We start from the raw sequence: 20,878 nt of genomic DNA on the forward strand, positions 1-20,878 counted from the left end.
ACCGAATACCAACAGGTAATCGCCGGTTAACCAGCTACCCTGGTTATGATTACCGGTTTTAGCCAATAACTGATAACCATAACCAAGTTTTTACCTTTAGTAGCACTGTAGCGTTCTGAATGTTTAAGGGAGCAATATGGAAAAGTTGTTGCAGGTGACTTTTTTTTATTTTTTGAGATTTTTCTTATATTTAAGGAACGAAATAGATTGTAGAGAAGTTGTTGGTAGTTCTCTCATAAGAGAATTTACGTTCCTAGTAAAAGGAGGTTGAAGGGAATCTAGATACATGTAATCTTAAATACAACCAAATAAAATAATTTTCAAAACTTTCAAAAATTTTAATGGGATAACTTCACATAAGAGTACAGAAGTATCAACTATTTAGATTTAGGAGTATTGAACTTCCAAACGTCTCAAACTAGGGTATTCAAGTTTTCAAACGTCTCCATAAAGGGTAATCCGTTAGGATTTCCTGATAAATTCTGTCAAAATTTTTAAAATACCCATCTTGTTTTTTAGGAAAAAAAAAAAAAAATTGTTAGGATTTAGGTGTTGGTCAGAATTAAACGGAATTTACAATAATACCCATACCTAAATCTATGAAATATTTTATAATTGTTTTTATAAAAATAAACGCAAGGACATTTTAAAAATTTTAGCAAGATTTAACAACAAATCCTAACAGATTACTCTTTATTGAGATGTTTAGAAACTTAAATACTTTAATTTGAGACGTTTAAAAGTTCAATATCCTTATATCAAAACGGTCGATACTTCGATATCCTTACGTGAAATCCTTCCGCTTTTAATACATTATCCCAACCAGACGCGACAAAAAGGTAACCAAAAGTCAAGACTATTATTGCACAATTTGCACTTTACATGTCACGTACGCATTTCTAATCGACCAAAATAAAACAAAAGCTTATACTTTTCAACTTATTATATTGGAACGCTATGATTGAGACCGAGACCTATTTGAATAAACAAATATCCCCCCCCCCCCCCCCCCCCCCTCTTATTATTTTATTTTATTTATTTTTATTTTTTAACATAAATTCCATCTTCATTCAAAACAAAAGCCTTACGGTAAACAGAAATAAAGAAATATATAGTTTTTTTTTATATACAAATTATAGTAGAGGGCACCTCATCGTAGTTTGCTAGGCTATAACAAATATATATATATAAAGATTACCCTCATGTGAGGAGTTGTTGTACAGTTGTTGTATTGGTGTTATAAATCTAACATTTTTCATTATAAAAATCGTTGAAAACGACTCTCGTGTGTTTCTCAATAAATTAATTTGGTGCATGTATAAGTAAAATCCATAAAACATTCAAGAAGCTCAAACCATGACTTTTTATCAATCATCTCTCTTTTAAAAGCTTTGCCTTCAATTATATTTACAATTTCAATTATGCATGTTGCCAATCTACTCTTTCGGAATTTTCGTCACATTTATTTAGATGAAATAAAAGAACACTTGATGTTGTATAATTTTATATATGCATTACGTGCAAAAGGTCACTTGTGAAAATTGGCATCTTTTTATTTTTTTTATTTTTCTTTTTATTTTTTATTTTTATTTTTATTTTTAAATTTCTACTCCCTATTTTCTTTTTAAATATATTTATTTGTTGAGTAATGCTATTTAATTAGTAGGTGCTATACAACTGTCAAATAATTGGGATGATGTGACAGTAAAAATCATTCTTTGTATCAGGAAAAATGTTACGAATTCAATTGGTATCTCATGAGTGTACAACTATGGTGACGTGGCACTAGAGTTGGCAATTATTGACACGACCCGCGAATCCAACACGAAGTATAAGGTTTGAGTTTAGGCTAAACGGGTTCAAGTTATAAACGGGTCAACCGTTTATGACACATCAACCTATCTATGACCCGTTTATGACATGTATATACGTGTTGTGTTCGGGTTTTGCGTCTCAACCCGTTGAGCTAATCGTGTCGGATTTAGTTTTACCTAAATAGGTTGTCGGGTCAACCTAAACCCAACACAGTAACCCATTTGCCAACCCTACCTGGCACCCCATTGTGATTTCCTTTTTTTTATGGGGTGCCACGTCACCTAATTGTACATCGGTGAGATACCAGTTAAAAATAAAAAATAAAAAATAAAAAAAGTTAACTCTATTAAAAATAAAAATAAAAATCAAACCCATAAAGGAAAGACAAAAGGCAATAGTATAGAATAATTGGGCGGGGAAACTGACAGAGTGACAGGGTCGTTAAAGGTGAAAGATATTCCTTAGGAGAGCCACGTGGAGGAACTGTATTGAGTGGAAGACCGAGCTAAGGTTCCCTTCCCTCGCTTCCCTTCCCTCTACATAGTCTGAGTCTCCCAGGTCTTTGCTCTGTGCATGTAATCTAGGGTTTCTTCAAATTCCTGCTCGATCCCGTCTCTCTCTGCACGAAGATCCCGTCAATCACGATTTTTATGGAGGCAATTTCGGTGCGTTTTGATGTTTGTGTTTTATTTTCTCTAATTGTACTGTTTAGTCGCTGAGAGATTTTGAGAAGGAAGTTTTGGGAGTTACTTGAATTGTACTGTTGAGGTTCCGAATTCTCATTTTATTTCGGCCTGTTTTTTCTCAGGAACAGTAGAAGGTCGAAACCTTAAGTTCTCAGTGGGTTTCTAATTTTCTGGTTGTTGGTTATTTTTGGAATGTTTGGATGTTTTGAATTTCTTATTGTTATTTTAGGAGCTGAATTTTAATTTGATTTTTTTTTTTTGTGAATTCGATCGGATTTAGTGGATGGGTTTTATTATAGCTTTGAGCCTTCAGTCGAATTGTATTAATCGTCCGCACCGTCACGTCTTTGCTTCCGTTTATGTTATTTGAAAAGATAAACAACGAAATTATCGAATACTAATATTGGGGATGGAATCTTTTAGGCTCAGGGGATGGAGGAGGCCAAGAAGTCGGAGTCCCATTTGACATCAGCCGCAGCTTTTGTGGAGGGTGGAATCCAGGAAGCCTGTGACGATGCTTGCAGCATTTGCCTTGAAGCCTTCTGTGATAGTGATCCTTCGACGGTACTGTATACATATTGCAAATTCTGTATCTTTCTTTTCCTGAGTTGATAATTGATGTATCGTTTTAACTATACTATGTCTATCTTTTGCGCAGGTGACCAGTTGCAAGCACGAGTTTCATCTGCAATGTATTCTTGAATGGTAGTGCATATGAATTTGATTTCAAGAGCATCGGTTTTTTGTTTTCTCCTCTCTTATGATCATTTGTAATAATCAAGGGTTGGATGGTCTTGGGCTGAGATGGGAGTGTCAAATTTATTACTAGCAGTAATAATTAAGCTTTGGTACTGCATATGTGAGTCAAGTGATGGGAAGCAGATTGATTTGGGGGCCATGCTATGCATTTGTAAGGTGTTAGGTGCTGGCTTTGCCTATGGTTCCTTAGTTATTAGCTATAATTTTTTTTTTGAAGAATTATAGTGCATATGAGTTCAATTTTAAGAGCAACGACTTATTTGCTTTATACTATTGTGAGATTCTTAGTAATAATCAAGCCTTGGATGGGCTTGGGCTGTGATGGGGGTGTCGACTCATAACTCTACAATGATAGTTGGACTCTGCCACATCAAATGTTAATCAAATCATGAGAATAAGATTAGATCTGTGCATTTGTAAGGTTCTAGGTGCCGTAACAGAATATGATACAGTAGATGACATGCACAGGACATGCATAAAAGTTAATTTATAATGGTTAAATTGTTATACTGGTCAAGGATTAGTTTAAGTTGGAACATGATATGGCTAGAGTTTCGAAGGGCATAAGTTGGGATTTTAATGTATTGGTCCCCAAGTGATGTGATTCATAGTGGGCTTGGAGCATTTGGGTGGGAAAGTGGATAAGCTGAATTTGCTTAGTATTGACCTCCAAACTTTTTCTCATATGGAAATTCAGAGTGGCCATTGAAAGAGGCTACTGTATTTGAAAGTATATGGAGAATGTTAGATGGTGTTTTCAGTTGCATATAAGGTGTGGGCTTTTTACGATGGGTTCTTACTATAGTTGTCATGTTGATAGCTGGGACTTTTTTGGAGGAGTGGCTTTTGTCAAACAGGGATTTAAGGGAAACCAACGAGCATGATGTGGTGTTTGATACTTTGACATGGACAAGCAATTGGGTCAAACAATATGAATATTAGGAAGAGAAAAATTAAAGTTGGCAGAATTGCTCCAAGCAAGGGCACTGCATGTTTGAACCAATTTATCAGTTGGCTGCTTACTTCCTTTGTTGGTCATATGTGGTAATGATTAAGTGGTTAACGTCAGTTTTATTTTTTGAGTTTACTTCATCTTAACTCTCTTTTACACCTGTTTTGGTGAGATGGTTTGTGGGATGCTTTTGAAGAGTATGGGTGTATTGTAGAGAATAGTTTATCTTGAAAAAAACTAAATAAATATATTTTTATTATATATACATAGTTTATATATTGCCAATTTTTGTTGAAAATAATGTTAAATGTTGAAACACGTCCATCATGGAATGATATGGGCGAGAACAGCTTGCTAAATCTTGGGCTTCCCCTCTTAAATTGTAACTTTTTCATCTTGGAACCTACAAGTGGGATATCATTTTGTGGGAGTATAACAGGGTGATGATAGTTTCTGACTTATCATTGTAATCATAAACATGAGTTTTTGTTTCACTAATGGCTAATACTACCGGTGGGCGATCTGGTATTTACATGCTTTTCTCTCTTTCTCTCTGTATTATCCTTAGGTTCTACTTATCCAAAAAAAAAATAGAATCCTCAAGTTCTTTCCCTTGTACTATATATGCGTACCTACATATGCATGTATATATAAATGTTTGTATAATGTTTTACCCTATTTTGTTTTTACTTCTCTCCATGCCTTGTGTGTTTGTGTGTGTGTGTGTGCTGTTCTATTTACTTGAATCTTTTATATCATGTGCCATGGTGTGATTTTTGGGCAGTCTTTGGAGATTTGGTGAATAAATAATTGTCTTGAACACCTTATGGTGATTAATTGTTAGTAATTTGCCTCCAAAAAAGTTTGGGTTTCTTCTACAGTATCAACTATTATGTTTTATATTGGGTAATTCAACAGATAGTCCAAACAGTGTGACCTAACTGATGCTGCCATATGTGTGGTTGTCTATTTAACAGATGTTGCTGTCTTTAATCACTTTATGCTTGAGACTTGTATGCATATTTGAAATCTTGTTTCCGTTATTTGCTTTTTCTTGCATTGACAAGAAAATTTCATATGAAGCATGATTGTGGTATGCTATGATAGGGATATGCAAGTACAGTGAAGCAATGAAAACTAGGATACAGCAACACGAGGACAGGCTATTATGAGGAAGGGTGTAAGGGTTTGATTGGGTCTTCTTTTAAGTTCCACATTTCAAAAGTTCAAAGTGGCCGATGATTCATTTTTTGGTGTAAAGAGAGGCCGTTTGAGTATGTCTATCCTGCATTTATGACATATCTGATGATAAAGATGTGTTAGTAGCTGCTTATTTGGAAGGATGTGGGAAAAAAATCAATTGGACTTCCCTTTTTCCAAGGGCATTAAATGACTGGGAGTTAAATTCCATTGTGAATGTTTTGAGTTTCTTTGGGGCTAGTACCAGAAAAGAGGGGAGAGGATGTGCCTATTTAGAGTTTGCAAATGCTTTAGGTATTTGAGGTCAAAGTCTTCTTTTTTAGCTTTGATAAGCCATAGTAATGCTTTTCATCTGAAGCAGATTTGGCATGTCTGTCCCTAAAGTCAAATTTTTTGTTTGGATTGCCGCCTTAACATATGTCAATAAGGAAGTTCTTCCAAGTAAATTGGTGTGTCATGTGTAGGAGGGAAGACAAAGCAGTGATCCATCTAGTTTTGCAATATAAACATCCATGGAGACCTCAAGCTGAAGAACTTACATTGTTTTATGGGGTGCCAAAAGCCCAAAGAAGACTCCTCTTCTATTTGCTATCTCCTGTACTCAGGATCCTATTTATCACCAGCTCCCGAGTGGAAGAGGCTCTTAATGAGAGACTGGATTAAGTAAGCGGTCGACTGGTCGTGCCTCATCAGTCGACCCCACATTGACTGGGCCTTAGACCGAACCATTATGTGCTTTGTTTTTCGTCCCTATCGGTTGACATATCTTCGACATGCTCTGTCTTAAATCAATTGTGTTGCAATATTTGCAATATTTTCCACCATACTTGAGATTTCTACCATTTCTTGAAGTTTCTTTACAAAATGATTTGACTCTAGACATTCTAGGAACATCTAAGGTCTCTTTCAGTCATGTTGATTAGTGACAGAATATGATGAACTTCCCATTGCAGACCTAATTGTTTTTGTGAAGCATATTTGGTTCTTGGACAATCTGTGCTAATGTTTTTGAGTACTTGCTTGATATCTGGTTCCATTTTTCTTTGTTGTCATGGTCAAGATTCTTACATGTCTACATATGTTTTTGTTTTTATAAAAGCTCATTTAGTTTCAGTGTCAATGGAACCCTAACTTCCCTTTAGAACATCTTGGCTGTTGGTGGAGTCTGAATAAATTTCCATGTTAAGGTTCAGATGTTATATTGAAGCATAGTATAAATATTTAGTGAAACGACTTGATTTTCAAATTTTTCTTTAATCTTGCAGGTGCCAGAGAAGCTCTCAGTGCCCCATGTGTTGGCAATCCATCAGCCTGAAGGATCCAACCAGGTTTTTCCCTGCTCTATGAATTTCTTTTGATTTTTCTTTCCTCTTGTCATATGGAAGGTATTTATTTGATTCTTTGTTTACTCTTCTTTCAGTCAGGAATTGCTTGAGGCAGTAGAACGAGAGAGGAGTTTTAGGTTCAATCCATCTAGAAATGCCACTATATTTCATCATCCGACTTTGGGGGATTTTGAGTTACATAATGTTTGTACTCTGCCTATGCTATTTTGCTGCTGCTTTTCTCTTTTCAATATGTCACATATAAGCTAAAGTTTCCGGGACAGAGTCATATGTAAAACATTGCCTTTTGTGTTCTAAAGCAGTTACCAGTAGGTGCAAATGATGCTGAACTCGAGGAGCGCATAATCCAGCACTTAGCTGCTGCTGCTGCAATGGGACGAGCACGCCATATTGCAAGAAGGGAAGGCCACAGGAATAGGTCATCAGCACAAGGTCGTCCACAGTTCTTGGTATTCTCAGCTCATCCTAATTCACCCCCTGCTGCTTCTGCTCCAGTTCAGAGGGGGGAAGGTGAAAATGCTCATGCAATCGCTGTAGCTGCTATATCTTCCCCTCATACGACTGTTGGAGAAGAACCTTCGCAACTCTCTTCTTCGGTACCGCGTCCCCAAACTGACCAGATTTCTGCCTCAGCATCAGGTTCAAGTGTTCTTGCTGCCAATCAACGTGGATCAGATAGGTACTCTTTTGGCGCTACATCATTGTCAAATTACTTTTGTTCGATAATATTTCATAAATGCATATTTTTGTCTTTCATTCTTTTGTTCTTTGTATTATATTTACATCATTTCCCCTTCAGTAGGTCTTCTAGTCAACCATTATCAAGTAGTCAAGATAGGGCAGGACCTTCAGATTTCCAATCTTTTTCAGACTCGATAAAGTCTCGATTAAATGCAGTGTCAACAAGGTATTAATTTTATCGACCATTCCATGTGGAATGAACTTGCTGAGTTTGTTTTGTAAGACTTGGTTTATTTCTGTGTTTCTTTCTTTTCCAGATACAAAGAATCCATTTCAAAAGGCACGAAAGGGTGGAGGGAGAGATTATTTTCTCGTAACACTTCTATGGCAGATCTTGGTTCTGAAGTTAAAAGAGAGGTAAATGTGGGGATCGCAACTGTATCACGCATGATGGAGCGTCTGGAAACCAGAGACAATAGTAGAACAGGTGCTGCTTCTGTATCAAATTGTTTAGAGAATACTTCTGTTGCAGAGTTAGAGAACCAGCATACACCCGAGACTAGTGGTGACAATTGTTTGAGAGACGCAAATAAGCAAGCTTCATGTGCTGCGGGTTCCAGTTCAACATAAGCATTATTGCTCCTGCTTAAAGCATTTCCTTATATAAAGGTTAGTTGGTATATTGAACTTTTCTGCACTGAAGAATGGCAAAATTTTCAAAACACTTTTAAGTTTTCAAACACCAAAATTTTCAGACAATAGTTATCCAAACAAGTTTTCAAATATATCCCCACATAAATAAATAAAATTAGTTTTTATTTCGAAAACACTTTTCAAAACTCTACACTTTTCACACATTTGGTAACTGGTCTGAAAAATAATTTTTAAAAATAAAAAATAGGAACCAATATAAGATATGTGCGGTTTTTAAAAAAAGGAACTAGTGTTAGATGTGTCGAACCTGCTAGTTTTTGCATGACGACCCCGCGTGGCGACACTCGTGGTGGCTGCCAGATCTGCCTGGCAGCCTCCACCCCTCACATACGAGGGGGTGGCCATCACCCATGGAGGCCAGCCCTCTAATAAGCCCATATTTTTTTTTGTTTAATTTTTTTAAAACACTTTTCAGTTTGCTAATGAATTTTCTTTTGTGGACTCACTGACAATACTTTTTTAAATGTGATCCCCATTGAAAACACCTTTTCAAAACCCAAAACCTAAAACACTTTTCAAAAAGTTTACCAAACAAGCTTTAAGATGTTTCCCATTCTATCTCGTACTTGATATTTGATTATTTTGTACCGGCTTTCCATGCCTATTATATATCTGTTTATCTTTCTATCATTTTCATTTTAATGGGATATTGCGATAATATTTAGTGTATGAATAGTTTGTAGTATTATTTTTATGCTATATCTTTCTATTATTCTCTATCAATATGTGGGCGATTGTTCTAGAATTTGGTTGAGAAAAATATACTAAACATAGATTTTTTGGGAGCTTCGAGTATTGTGCTTGGTGCCAACTATTTCTTGATTCTTTAGATGCCTATTGGTCAATGTAGTCAAAGGTGAAAGCTCCTAGAGGCGTTAGTACTCTAGACTGCGTGAGAGACTGCCAAAAGGATACTTGAACCAAGTGAAGCAAGGAACCAATATCAAAAGTAGTGATAAATATATAGGAAATCACTACTATTTTATTATCCAATGAACTTTAAAACTATAAGCATCATCATCACCACTACCACCACCATAAGCTTTATTTTGCATTAAAGACTCCACTTTGTAAGTTTATCACAATAAAAAATAAAATAAAAATGCTATGTACACAATAAGAATTAGTTCAAATTTAGAGCAAATCCTACAATTTGCAACGTGGCCTTGTCATTTGCATCTACATGGGAAATTTAGTTTGAGAAATACATCAATATCTAACTGAAAACTTATGTTCTGATTAAGGGTTATGAGACCTAGGATCCTAAGTCTTGAAAGTATATGGGTGTTATTTGTTTTTCCTTTATTAAGGATGGTAGATTATCCTTTGAAAAAGAATGGTCTGTATTAATGAGTATGGGATTACGGGATTACAAGAATTGATTTTTTTTTTATTTTTTTTAAATTTTTTTTAAATTTTTATAAGTAATAACAGTCTTATGAAAAGCGTAATGTGCCTCTAAGTACACCGGCAATATATAAAAGGAAACACCTAACTAGAAAGAAAATCGGCAAAACTAAGCGACAGTGAGGACACAAAAATCACTGTCCAAAAATACAAAGTATGAAAAAACGAATCTTAAATATCTTCCAAAGACCTCTCCATATCCTCGAAACACCTATTATTTATTTCATTCCATAAACACCTACAAGAATTGATGTTGTTAAGAACATTTAATAATTGAGTCATTAGTTTAATGAGGTGCTCGCTTCTAGCGCTTATTGCCTCTGAGGCACTTAATGATGCACAAAGGGAGCATCTCATTGAAGTCCTGTTGCCTCGGGGGTCTTAAAACCTCAATTGTCCAAAATTTTTATCTATTGCCTCACCGGTATTGCCTGAGCGCCTATCGGAGCTCCTAGCTTTCCTTGGACTACAATGCTACACATAAGGAGATGATGTCTGAGATAGAAATTTTGATTATACTTATGGAGAACTTCAAAGGAAGACATTGGCAGCCAAGCCAAGATGTGCAGGCTTGTTCAAATGCGTGCTCTTCTGCTTATCCTCCTAAGATGTTTTCTACACCAGAAGTTGTGTCTGAGTTGAATGGAGAAATCTCAGTGTGTGCTTGTGGACCTAGAGAACTGTGGCACAAAGTGTAGAGCTTCTCCAAGATCTTAAGTACCAAATAAGTGCCGCAGTAGGTTAGAGAAGAAGCAAGAGAGGAAGTAAGTGGGACCTGACATAAAATGAGTTGGGGCGTATAAAATGTGTTAAAATATCATATTTGGCCCAGAGAAAATAATCTCCCTGAGCTATAGTTCCTTGAGCATTTGGCTTTAGATATAATATGGTTGTAAATAAGAACATCATAATCATTAAAAATCTAATATAGATAAGTTTTTTCAGGTCACCCCTATCTGGGATTAGGTTTAGGTTATGAAGTAGCCTGCTCTTCCAGCTCCTACTAAGACAGAAATGAGAGGTATATTTTTAGGTTTAGGGCAAAGTTTAGTCAGGTTCAAATTGTGGTTGGCTTGATATAACTTGTCCTTAAGCTGCCCTAGTGTGTTCTTTTTGATCGATTCCTGGATCTCTTATGCTAAATTTCATGGCAATACTCCTGGATCCTTGTCAATAGCAGCATATATTCTTTGCTGTATTTATAAGAATGGCTAAATTTAATCAATCTAATAATACTGGGAGCAACATGCCCAACTTGGAAAATGGATAATGTCAAAACAAATAGGTGGCCTGCTTTATTGTGAAATTTGTAGAGATTTTCCTACATAATTGTTGAATATGAGGTGTGATGTTATAGCTTTATTGTCATCAAAATTTGTTTACTTTTGTAATGGATATGTGCATCTTTCTCCCTTTTTTTTTCCTCAGTTTTTCTTGGTTGTAAGTTACAAAAGCATCCAATAGATCTTAAATGATTTTTCAAGCATTATTTGTGAAAAATGTGGATGTATATTGACTGAGCATGGATATCATCTTATAGGTCTATTCATTCTTAGAATCCTTGTTTTCACTGCTTATTCTATTGTTACTGTTTATGTAGAATTCATATTTCCATTTTCCGGGGAGAATTGTAACTCTCATGAAAGATGCTTCTTTGATATCAGGTAGAACTGGCCTTTTCCAGATATGAAAAGCAGTGGATATGATGCTTTTCCATCCTCTCAAGGCCATTTTGATTGTCTCGTTACATGTGAAAAAAAAGGGCGTAGGCAACTGATATCTAATTTGGAATAAAGAAACTAGAGGGACATAGCTCCTGCAGTAGAAATCAGTATGTGTTTTGTAAATTGATTTATATGAAAGACCTTTGTGAATTATATACTATACAGAGTTGCACTGCTTTTAAGGATGTTATCAATGATCGCTTGGAACATGAGTATTTGATATGGTATAATCTTCCTCTTATACATGAGTATTCAGAATAAGTCTTCAATGATTTGGTATTTGATATTGACAAATACTATTTACTACACCATTATACGACTGCCATATTGGGATGACGTGATAGTGAAAATCAGTCTTTAATTTTTCTTTTTTATAAGTCTTTGATCTAAAGGCTAATTTTTGCTGTTACGCCATCCCAATTTTTATAGTAGTTGTAACATTACTCATTTGATATTTGATTCTATTGTCTCATTCTAGGGTTTATTCACTTGACCTTTTGGTTATATGGAGTTGCTTTAAACACTGAAATCTGAAAACTACCCTGGTGGCAGTTCTTTGAATGGGGATGGAGAAATGGTGGTTACTTTCTGACACAAGCGATCTTATGACACACTTCTTCCACCAATTGTCATACAAGATATGATTGATTTTTTCCACAAGTTTAAACTTAGAAACAAAGCACTCCAATCCATTTGAAAGCTTGCAAAGATAACTAGAGGATGCCATTGCTTGAATTAGAGCAGATATATACTCTTGAACTCTTTAATGTAGTTGAAATGTTGTTATAAATGTTGGTAATAGAAGAGTTGAGAACCATTTATGAGGCGGGATGAGCCACGGTGAAAACAACATAGTGAAAAGAAAGAGTGAAATGAGATCAGCGATACGACTTAGTAAGTCAATCATCATGAACTTGGCTCATGTTGTGAGCCTGGTTCAGTTAAAAGAAATGGACAGAAAGGGGCATTTATATAAAATTATCATTATTATTATTATTATTATTATTATTATTATTTTATCTCTACAATCAAGCCAACAAGAAAAATGGTAGGTTTATAAAATCATTAATCGCAATTATAGAGACAACATTTTTAAGTTTAAAGTAGAAAACATGCCGAATTATAATATTCATAATATTAACATTCCTAATCATCCTCCGTATGATTTATATGTACTTTTAACCATCTTACGGTGAGGTTGGCATGTTTTGTAGGACCTTTGGTACAATACCAGTGCCTTGGTGAGGAACATAGCAAGCCACCTCTAGTGGCCCGACTGAGTCCGACCCTAGGTGGCTCACACCACTAGCTATGTTGTGCATCGTGACCGCCATCTGTACATGGCCGTGTTGGTCACTTACCCCAAAAATAAATACATATATAACTATGTTTATTTTAAATGGTAATGGTAATTTACAAAATGAAACCCTTAGTTTTATTCACGTAGAAAAGACTTTCAATAAAGTGTTTATAATCCTCTAACCAAATCATCCAAAAAGTATTTTAAATATACATTTTGAAATAAAAATGTATTTTTTTTTTTAACGTTCGATCTTTCCTCATGAACGATCAGAGCTTCCTCCTAAACGTTCAACATTTCCTCTCGAACGAATGAAGTTTCCTCCCAAAAGTTCAACCTTTCCTATTGAACGATTGATAAGAGTCTGCATAGAAAATTTTAAAAGACTTTTAACTTCTTATGCGTTCATAAGTCCTATTTAAGGACCTAGGATGAAACCCTAGGTCCCATTTCACCCCATTTTTCTTAGAACTAACCCTAGAGAGAGAGAGAGAGAGAGAATCCTACAGAGCATGTGACTCTTGAGGACTTCATTTCCAAGAAAGGTAACCCCTAATCTTGATCTCGTTCTTGTAATGATATTGGCCATTTATTTTATCAATAAGCTACTCTTTTCATGATTTAACATCCATCTTGTGCATTATGGTTGGAGGTGTATTTAACCTGTTATTATTGTTTGTTAGGTCTTTTAGGATCATTAGGAGTTGTGGTGAGCTGGGTGGTATTTTAGTTTTAGAGATTTAAGTTGTTCATGCATTCTGGCAGTCACTAAACGTTCCATCATCAAGATGGAACGATTGATCCCTGTTGGTCGAACGATGACCTTTAATGCCGAACGTTCGATGAACGCCGTAACTATTGTTTAGGGTTGTTTAATGCATTATTAGGGTTTCCGTTCGTAAATTAGAGCTTTAGTGTGCCGTATGTCTAATACTAGAGCATGATTGCAGTGACATGAAGGTTAAGATGTCCAAGAGTGAGGAGAATCGCCCGAGGTAAGTAAATACTTACAGAACTGTTCTTTTTCATTATGCAATATGTTTATGAACCGAGCATACTACTATTTCCTGCGTCAATAAGAAAATTTTCTTGAGCTTTTTAATTTATCAAATGTTTATAAATGCTTTAAATGGATATTTGCTTATTATACAATTTATAATAATTGAACATATAGTGTGGATTGTCATGGACGGATGGTAGACACATGGTTGTATATGGGTTTGACCTTATGGTCAAAGAGATTTACTTTTATGTTTGGCATTGAATTCAATGGTTTTATAGGTAACCGGCGTACCATGTACGAATGGGGTCATAACTACGACATTGTTAATTGTGTGGATCACCTGGGGTCGGACTTGGTGGGGCCACTAATAATGACAGTACACAGTAATATCCTGGGCATCAGTATTATACTACAGGTCTCTTGAGACAGCGTCAACGCTACCAAAAAGAGGTTAAGGGCTTGGATTGACCATATGAAAAATAGTTATGACGGTTAAATAATCTACTTATTATACATTTTCCCTGCATAAAATACAAGCGACTTGTTATTAGAATTATGCTCACCTTGCTTTAAAACCAAACCAGTTTTCATATTGGCATAATGATGGTGGCAACACTGATTTATTTTGTAAAATCCATAACATTGTTGATTACTTAAGTTTGAGAAATGTGATTTGTTACCAAAGGCTCATTACATAACAAGTTTCATAACAATTTACTTACTAAGTTATGGACTTACTAAGTTACTTTTTCACATGTGAAACACTCTTGTAGATTAGTAGGTTGTCAAGTTGTAGAGTGAGCATTTTGTTGAGATGAAGATGTCAAGCAAATGACTCATATTGTCAGGTTTGCATAGATAGATAGCAGTTGTTTTGTTGTAGTAATATTTATTTGGAAACTCTAAGTCTATGTTGATGATAAATGATGATGTTTAAAGTTATTTTAGTTTGTCTCATATCAATTTTTTCCACTTTCCGCTATAGCATACTCTGATAGATTGGTGTTGTGTAGTGATTCCAGCTAAATTACCAGTTAATTAGTATGGAGGGACTAAGAGTAATACTCAAAGTTAAGTACTTTTAATTATTTAATTTTGGGGGCATTACACTTGTCTGGCCAATGGATCCAAGTGGCAATAACATAAACATAAACTCTAGGCCATAGGATTAAGTTCATATACATGGGAATCCACCATTCGTACAATGTTATCTGCACAATATATTTTGAATTGAGAACATAATTTATTTTATAAATAAACAATAAATATCAATTATAAAATATCAAGATCACAACATAATTTTGAAAAAGCGTGTGAATAGAAAAATGCACAATTTATAGCAAAATAGTCATGTTTAATGATAAAGCATTTCACATTTTCCATGAGTGATTGCTTACCTCAAACGCTCCGAATCAACCTCAAACATACCAGGAGGTCTAACTTCCCATTTTGCAAATACAAATATTAGCCAACCAACTAAGCACAAACCCTAATATACACTTGGAAACCTTAAGTGCACTTAAGAAACCCTAATTTTGGCATCATGGACAACAATGATTGATCATGGCCCATTCTAGCACCCATTTTAGGTCTTCCTAAATCCCTAGCACTCAACCTAATTGAAACCAATTGTACTAGAGAGTTCTAAAACCCCCAAAAACATGCAAGAACGCCTTTAGGTAACAAAAGTTTCACCTTTAATACAAAAACATTAAAGCTGCATGTTACTTTGATCACCAATGAAGACTCAGACAATATAGATCATACAAAGAGACTATGTGTGGGTGTATAAAACATTTATTGAAACTCATGCTTGCAAAATCAGTCCACAAAAAATAATTACTTATAAAATCACATGGAAATCATAAAACCTTTTATTTTGAAAACAACCCAACCCAGTCTAAAACCATACTTTAAACAATCCAACAATGTAAGCAAGCAAATGATAATGAAATAATGGTTTAACAAAAGAATACGGTTTTGGGTTAGGGAAGTGGTTCTTGCACAACCAATGCATATTGCACAACTATCCCTAGATATCTGAACCATTAATGGAATATGTGATGGTGAGAGAGACCTTCCAACCCTATTAAAGAGCATAGAAAGATGGCTTTGGTACCATGTTAAGAGAAAGAAAAAAAGAAGAGAATATATAAAGTCTTTTGTATTTATAAATGAATAAAAGTGTCAAACCCATTTATAGTTGAATGAGGTCAATGAAAAATAAAAATATAATAAGTATAAAATTAAAAAATAAATATAAATTGATATGAAAAGAGTAAGGATTACAATAATATTCTAACATTAATAAGGTTGGTTCTTTTGTTTAAGGGGTGGGGGTGGTTATGATCCTAAGTTGAGAGCTTGGGTAAGAGATATGAAGATATTAAGTTGTTTAGTGTCCTCCCCTTGTAGGTTATATGTTACGGAAATAATTCTTAAGGGGATAAAATGGGTAAATTCGTAAAGGGAACTTAAACTTCCTTCAAATTCACGTTTGGAAATAAACTTTTTTTTTATTATTTTTAGGGTTAAATATTTTTTTGCCCATTGTGATTTAACAACTTTATTTTGTATCAAAGATGTTACCTTGTTTATGGCTAAAAATAGAGATGGTATCTCTGTCCAACTTCCGTCTAAAAATTGATCGAATTTCACGTTAGCACCATTAAGAAATTGACATGTGTCCTATGCCTACTCAAAAATAAAATTTAAAAACAAAAAATATTAAAAAAAAAAATAGAGGGGTGGTTCGAGCCACCCTCATGGCCGGTTTGGGGGTGGCCGAACCACCCCCAATGCTTGAGCCACCCTCAGAGGTGACTGGGGATGGCACGCGGCCACCCTTCCATTTTTTGGTTTTTTTTTTTTTTTTTTTTTAAAAAATAAGTTTATTTATTTATTTTTTAATAAATTTATATTTTTTTTATTCAGATGGACATGTGTCGCCATCTTATTGGTTTGACGTAGCACTTAACAGAATCTATCAAATTTTTTAACAGAATTTGACTTCAAATATCGATTTGTAATTATTATTTACCACGAGGACCTCCTATGAACTTTTTAAACTATAGGAAGTGAAAAATAATTATGGCATACCACAGACACCAACGGTGCATTTATCCCTTTATTTTATAAGTGTTGATCTAAATGTTAATTTTTATTGTCATTAATTTGTATAATAATTTATTAAATATCATTACTTTAATAAATCACAACTTTTCACTTAAAACAAAAAAGTAAAAAATAAAGAAAGAAGAAGAAAGAAAATGAATTGCAACTTTGAAACATGCAACAAGAACTGTTAGGCTTCGGGATAAGTCTTTGGAATGATTCCATTGGAATAATTATTTTCTTTATTTGGGAGTGACCTATTCTTAAGAAAAATTTGATGCACAACCTGATGTGCAAGGATCAGCCCTTATACCTAATTTATGAGAATAACTATTCATTTACTAAGAGGAATAGCTATTCTTCTAAAAAAAATGAGAGGAATAGCTATTCTTGAGGGAATAAACAACATTTTTTTTGAAAAAATATCATATATTTCTTTAATTTTTTCAAACTAAACTTACAATAAAAAAAAAAAAATTAAAGAATAAATAAAGAATTACACCAGATTTGTGGGGCCACCCACAGATCTAAGGTCAAAATCTTTTTTTTTAAAAAAAAAAAAAATTACAAGATTTGAGTTTTTTAGAAGAAGAAATAATGGGGGATTTTTTTAATAATTTTGGTTCAATTCTAATTGTAGTATATGTATTATCACCAAATTAAAGAATTAAAATAATTATTTTATTTCACACTTCCTCATTTTTGATAATAATTATTTATTATTTTAATAGAATACTCATTTCGCGTACAAAAGACCGAAGTTTAAAAGTCAGCAAAACACAAATTTAAAATAAACACCCAACTAAAGTGCACGCAACACGCGTTTTGGACTCAGGACCCTAAACCTCAAAATGTCCGAAGCTTGAAGATCTAAAACGGTAAAAGCATGAAAGACTGAACTCTGGTTCTCTTCGTCTTGGAAAAGCTTTTCGGAAGAGGGAGATAGGGAGAGGGGCAGCAATCACTGAGGAGGATTAAGGAGAAACAGAGTAATTGTGATTAGAGAATTTACATAACTGGATTTTCCATTCAATCAGATTCTTTTACGACTATTAAATCAAATCCTATTCAAACGAGACACAGAGATTGTTGTATCTCTTCTTCTTCATTCACACAAAAAGTTTCTCGCTCTCTTTCATGAACAAAAAAAAAAGTCGTACCGTCATGACGTCTCTCTCTGAGAGGGACTCCTCCAGAACCCACCCGCAAAAAACCGGTCCCACATTTCCTTCTCCAAATCGACGGCGTCTGTTCCCCCATCGCCCATGTCCTCATCCTCGTCTTCAACACCAATCGGCCTCTTCATCTCTGCCTCCAACTCCGCGCACGTGGGCCCAACAACGGCACTCCCGGGCCTGTGCGGCAACAGGCCCGTCGTCATGTGCTTCTGATTCTTCATCTTGATCAAACGATGACGTTTTCTCTGTTTCCAGGCCTTCCTGCACAGGCCCGCCGGGACCTTGTAGACGGCCAGGACGAGGAGGTTCATGACGCTGCACGGACAGCAGCAGCATACCGCAGCGCACTCCGCCGCCGTCCCTCCGGCCATCTCCCCCAGCCGCCTCCTGTCATTCGCCTTCTCCGCCGGCGCTGGCTGCCGCCTATTCGCCGGCGTAGATCGCAGCAGAACCTCCCGGCTCATTCCAATTTCCAACACACAAAAAATATTAGTCAACGAAAAGATTTTTGATAATTCGTCGAGCAATGATTGGACGGCCGACGAAACTAAAGGCAAAGAAGGATCGGATTATCTCCGGAGAAGCAAGACTGAGAAAACGATCGTGATCGTCGGCGACTCATTACTCTGAATTCTTCACGAATCAAAATTCGCGAATTCAGAGAAAAGAAATTTTGTTGATTTTCCGGGGAATAGAGAGGAAATTGGAAGAGAGGCGATTGGTCTTTAATGGGGAGATGATTAGATATGAATATATAAAATAAGAGGAGAGAGAGAGAGAGAGAGAGAGAGAGAGAGGAATAGAGGAGGGGCAAATGGGTAATATCGAGAATGCGCAACGAATTGGATGAAGCGAGTGAGAGGGAGGCGCGATGGGAAAGGCGGAGGACTAAGACAGATGGTTTGTGGTCCCACTGGACGCACAATTTGTAACAAACTGTAGGGTACACGTGGCATGATTCAATTTGTAACAAAATTATAACAAAAACTGAACAAACATAGTGAGGATAAAATATATATATATATATAAATAAACAAATGTAAAAAGTTGAGAGTGAAAAAAGAAGATGTTCCAATAAACCAATAACTATAAATAACGCTTTAGTTTTGCTTGTAACTAATTTATGGAGGGTTGTAAATTAATCGAGTTGTTTATCAATGAACAATTCGAATTCAACTTTTTATTAAAGGATTCGAACTTGAATAAAAATTCAAGCTCGTATATGAAACGAGTCAAGATTGTATAAATTCATATAACTTCATTTGTTTTTTTTTAGCATTGTTTGTAACTTTTTAATGAGAATATTTGAATATTCAAAAAAGATAAAGATAGTTATGTTCCTAATATGATAGATATAATTTAAATTCTTATAATTATGGGTCTTAATATAGAGATATTGATACGTTTACAACTTTTTTTCTTAAAATCAACTATTAGATATATATGACCCACATATAGAAAATAGATCCAATAGTATGTTTGAAAAAAAAAAAAGAAAAAGATATTATAATTGTACACGAGTTGTGCTGAAGTTGTAAACATATAATTTCTCCTTAATATATATACATGTGTAGGTTGTTTCATGATAAAAAATAAAAATAAAAAATTGTCATCAGATAGGATTTATTACGAATATAATGTTTGGTAATGTTTTTCACAAGTTTATAATAAAGAATTAATTTATTTTAATTAACTCAATTCATTAAAATCTTAACAATAATTAAATAGCTAATGATTAGTATGGAATTATGAAAAAACATAAATAATAATAATATTTACTTTATTTAAAGAATAAATAAGTTAAGCAAGCAGTTTGTGAATAAGTTTAAATTCGTTTGAATAATAAATCAATTAAGTTTGACTAGATTATCTAATTTGGTGATAAGCTTGAGTTTGGCACTTTGGCTTGCTTTTGAAACAACATAAATGAGGGTAGTGACGGAGTCAGAAATTTAATTTCAGGAGTGTAACTAAAATAATAAAAATGTAACGATAAGATAATTTTTTTTATTTTAATTTTTGGTTATCTTCATATACTTTGTTACTATTATATATAAATATATGTTAAACACAATTCAAATTAGAAATGAAATATTTTAGAACACAATATGTGTATGACAAAAAGTATATCTATCAAACTTTATAAATACGTGCCAATATTAATATATTAGTAAGGTAACAAGTAGTCACAAATTCAATAGATCACTATTGAATTATAATCCAATGATAATTTTAAAAGCCAAATCAATTTAAAAATACTCAAAGAGGACATGAATTATCCTTTATAGTATTACTCAACTAGAAATTGAAGTAGATAGAAATTCCTCCAATATTGTTCTTAGGGAACGTGTTTGTCCGTAGATTTCTGTGTACGGAATCACGTGTTTTCGGGTTTTGATCATTCAATAATAAATAGATAAGTGAAGGGTGTTATTGGTGTGAGAATCCTCCGCATGCTTCCAAAGTGTTTTGTGGAATAATGTGTTTGGCAACCAATTTTCTCTCAATTCTCCTTATTTTACTTCAAAACATTATCATTTTTTTTTTCACTTTTTATATAACATTAATAATTATTTATTACTATTTAAATAAAAAAATTTCTTTAAAACAAAATTTGTTTATTTTTTTATACAAATTCTTTTTATTTTATATCACATTAATAATTTTTTACTACTAATAATAATAAAAAATAAAAATTAATCCCTTCAATAATCTTTACCATCAAATCCAATGATCTCTCTTCTTCACAAGTCACACCGACGTTTGTGGAAGTTCCGCGCTCACATCATAACAGCCAAATCCGGCCGTACACGCACCCAGCTAGAGACAAGCAAACGTGTGGACTGCTAATGATCCGTGGTCCCCCACCACGAAGCCTGACGTGGCATTTTACACTAAGTTGTCCAATCTCACTAAAAACTCCCAAATTGCAATCAACGGTGGGCCCTGTTGGTAGACAAAGGATACTCTCCCGTGTTAAATGAGTTGGAGGGGATTCA

At 34.6% G+C, this 20,878-nt stretch overlaps 2 protein-coding genes across 10 annotated transcripts; one reads left to right on the plus strand and one right to left on the minus strand.

Annotated features, from left to right (window-relative positions):
* Nucleotides 1-2,272: 2,272 nt before the first annotated feature.
* On the plus strand, nucleotides 2,273-11,529 carry LOC133877291 (E3 ubiquitin-protein ligase RHF2A). 8 transcript variants are annotated; one of them, XM_062315537.1, is made up of 9 exons: nucleotides 2,275-2,480; nucleotides 2,624-2,655; nucleotides 2,925-3,065; nucleotides 3,160-3,206; nucleotides 6,678-6,740; nucleotides 6,833-6,941; nucleotides 7,061-7,665; nucleotides 7,757-8,108; nucleotides 11,225-11,529. In XM_062315537.1, exons 3-8 carry the CDS (start codon nucleotides 2,934-2,936, stop codon nucleotides 8,067-8,069), a joined length of 1,269 nt encoding a protein of 422 aa, XP_062171521.1. In that variant the 5' UTR covers nucleotides 2,275-2,480; nucleotides 2,624-2,655; nucleotides 2,925-2,933; the 3' UTR covers nucleotides 8,070-8,108; nucleotides 11,225-11,529. The 8 variants fall into 8 exon arrangements, with proteins under 8 accessions (XP_062171519.1, XP_062171521.1, XP_062171518.1 ...); XM_062315538.1 differs by lacking the exon at nucleotides 2,624-2,655 and having other exon boundaries at nucleotides 2,276-2,480; nucleotides 7,058-7,437; nucleotides 7,558-7,665; XM_062315540.1 differs by lacking the exon at nucleotides 2,624-2,655 and having other exon boundaries at nucleotides 2,276-2,480; nucleotides 7,058-7,437; nucleotides 7,561-7,665.
* A 3,253-nt stretch (nucleotides 11,530-14,782) lies between these two features.
* On the minus strand, nucleotides 14,783-18,640 carry LOC133877750 (uncharacterized). 2 transcript variants are annotated; one of them, XM_062316147.1, is made up of 2 exons: nucleotides 17,862-18,640; nucleotides 14,783-14,798 (listed from the first exon to the last, which is right to left on the minus strand). In XM_062316147.1, exon 1 carries the CDS (start codon nucleotides 18,341-18,343, stop codon nucleotides 17,864-17,866), a length of 480 nt encoding a protein of 159 aa, XP_062172131.1. In that variant the 5' UTR covers nucleotides 18,344-18,640; the 3' UTR covers nucleotides 14,783-14,798; nucleotides 17,862-17,863. The 2 variants fall into 2 exon arrangements, with proteins under 2 accessions (XP_062172131.1, XP_062172130.1); XM_062316146.1 differs by lacking the exon at nucleotides 14,783-14,798 and adding an exon at nucleotides 17,361-17,665.
* Between the last annotated feature and the right edge of the window lie 2,238 nt (nucleotides 18,641-20,878).

This window comes from Alnus glutinosa, chromosome 9, assembly GCF_958979055.1.
Source record: "Alnus glutinosa chromosome 9, dhAlnGlut1.1, whole genome shotgun sequence".
NCBI lineage: Eukaryota > Viridiplantae > Streptophyta > Magnoliopsida > Fagales > Betulaceae > Alnus > Alnus glutinosa.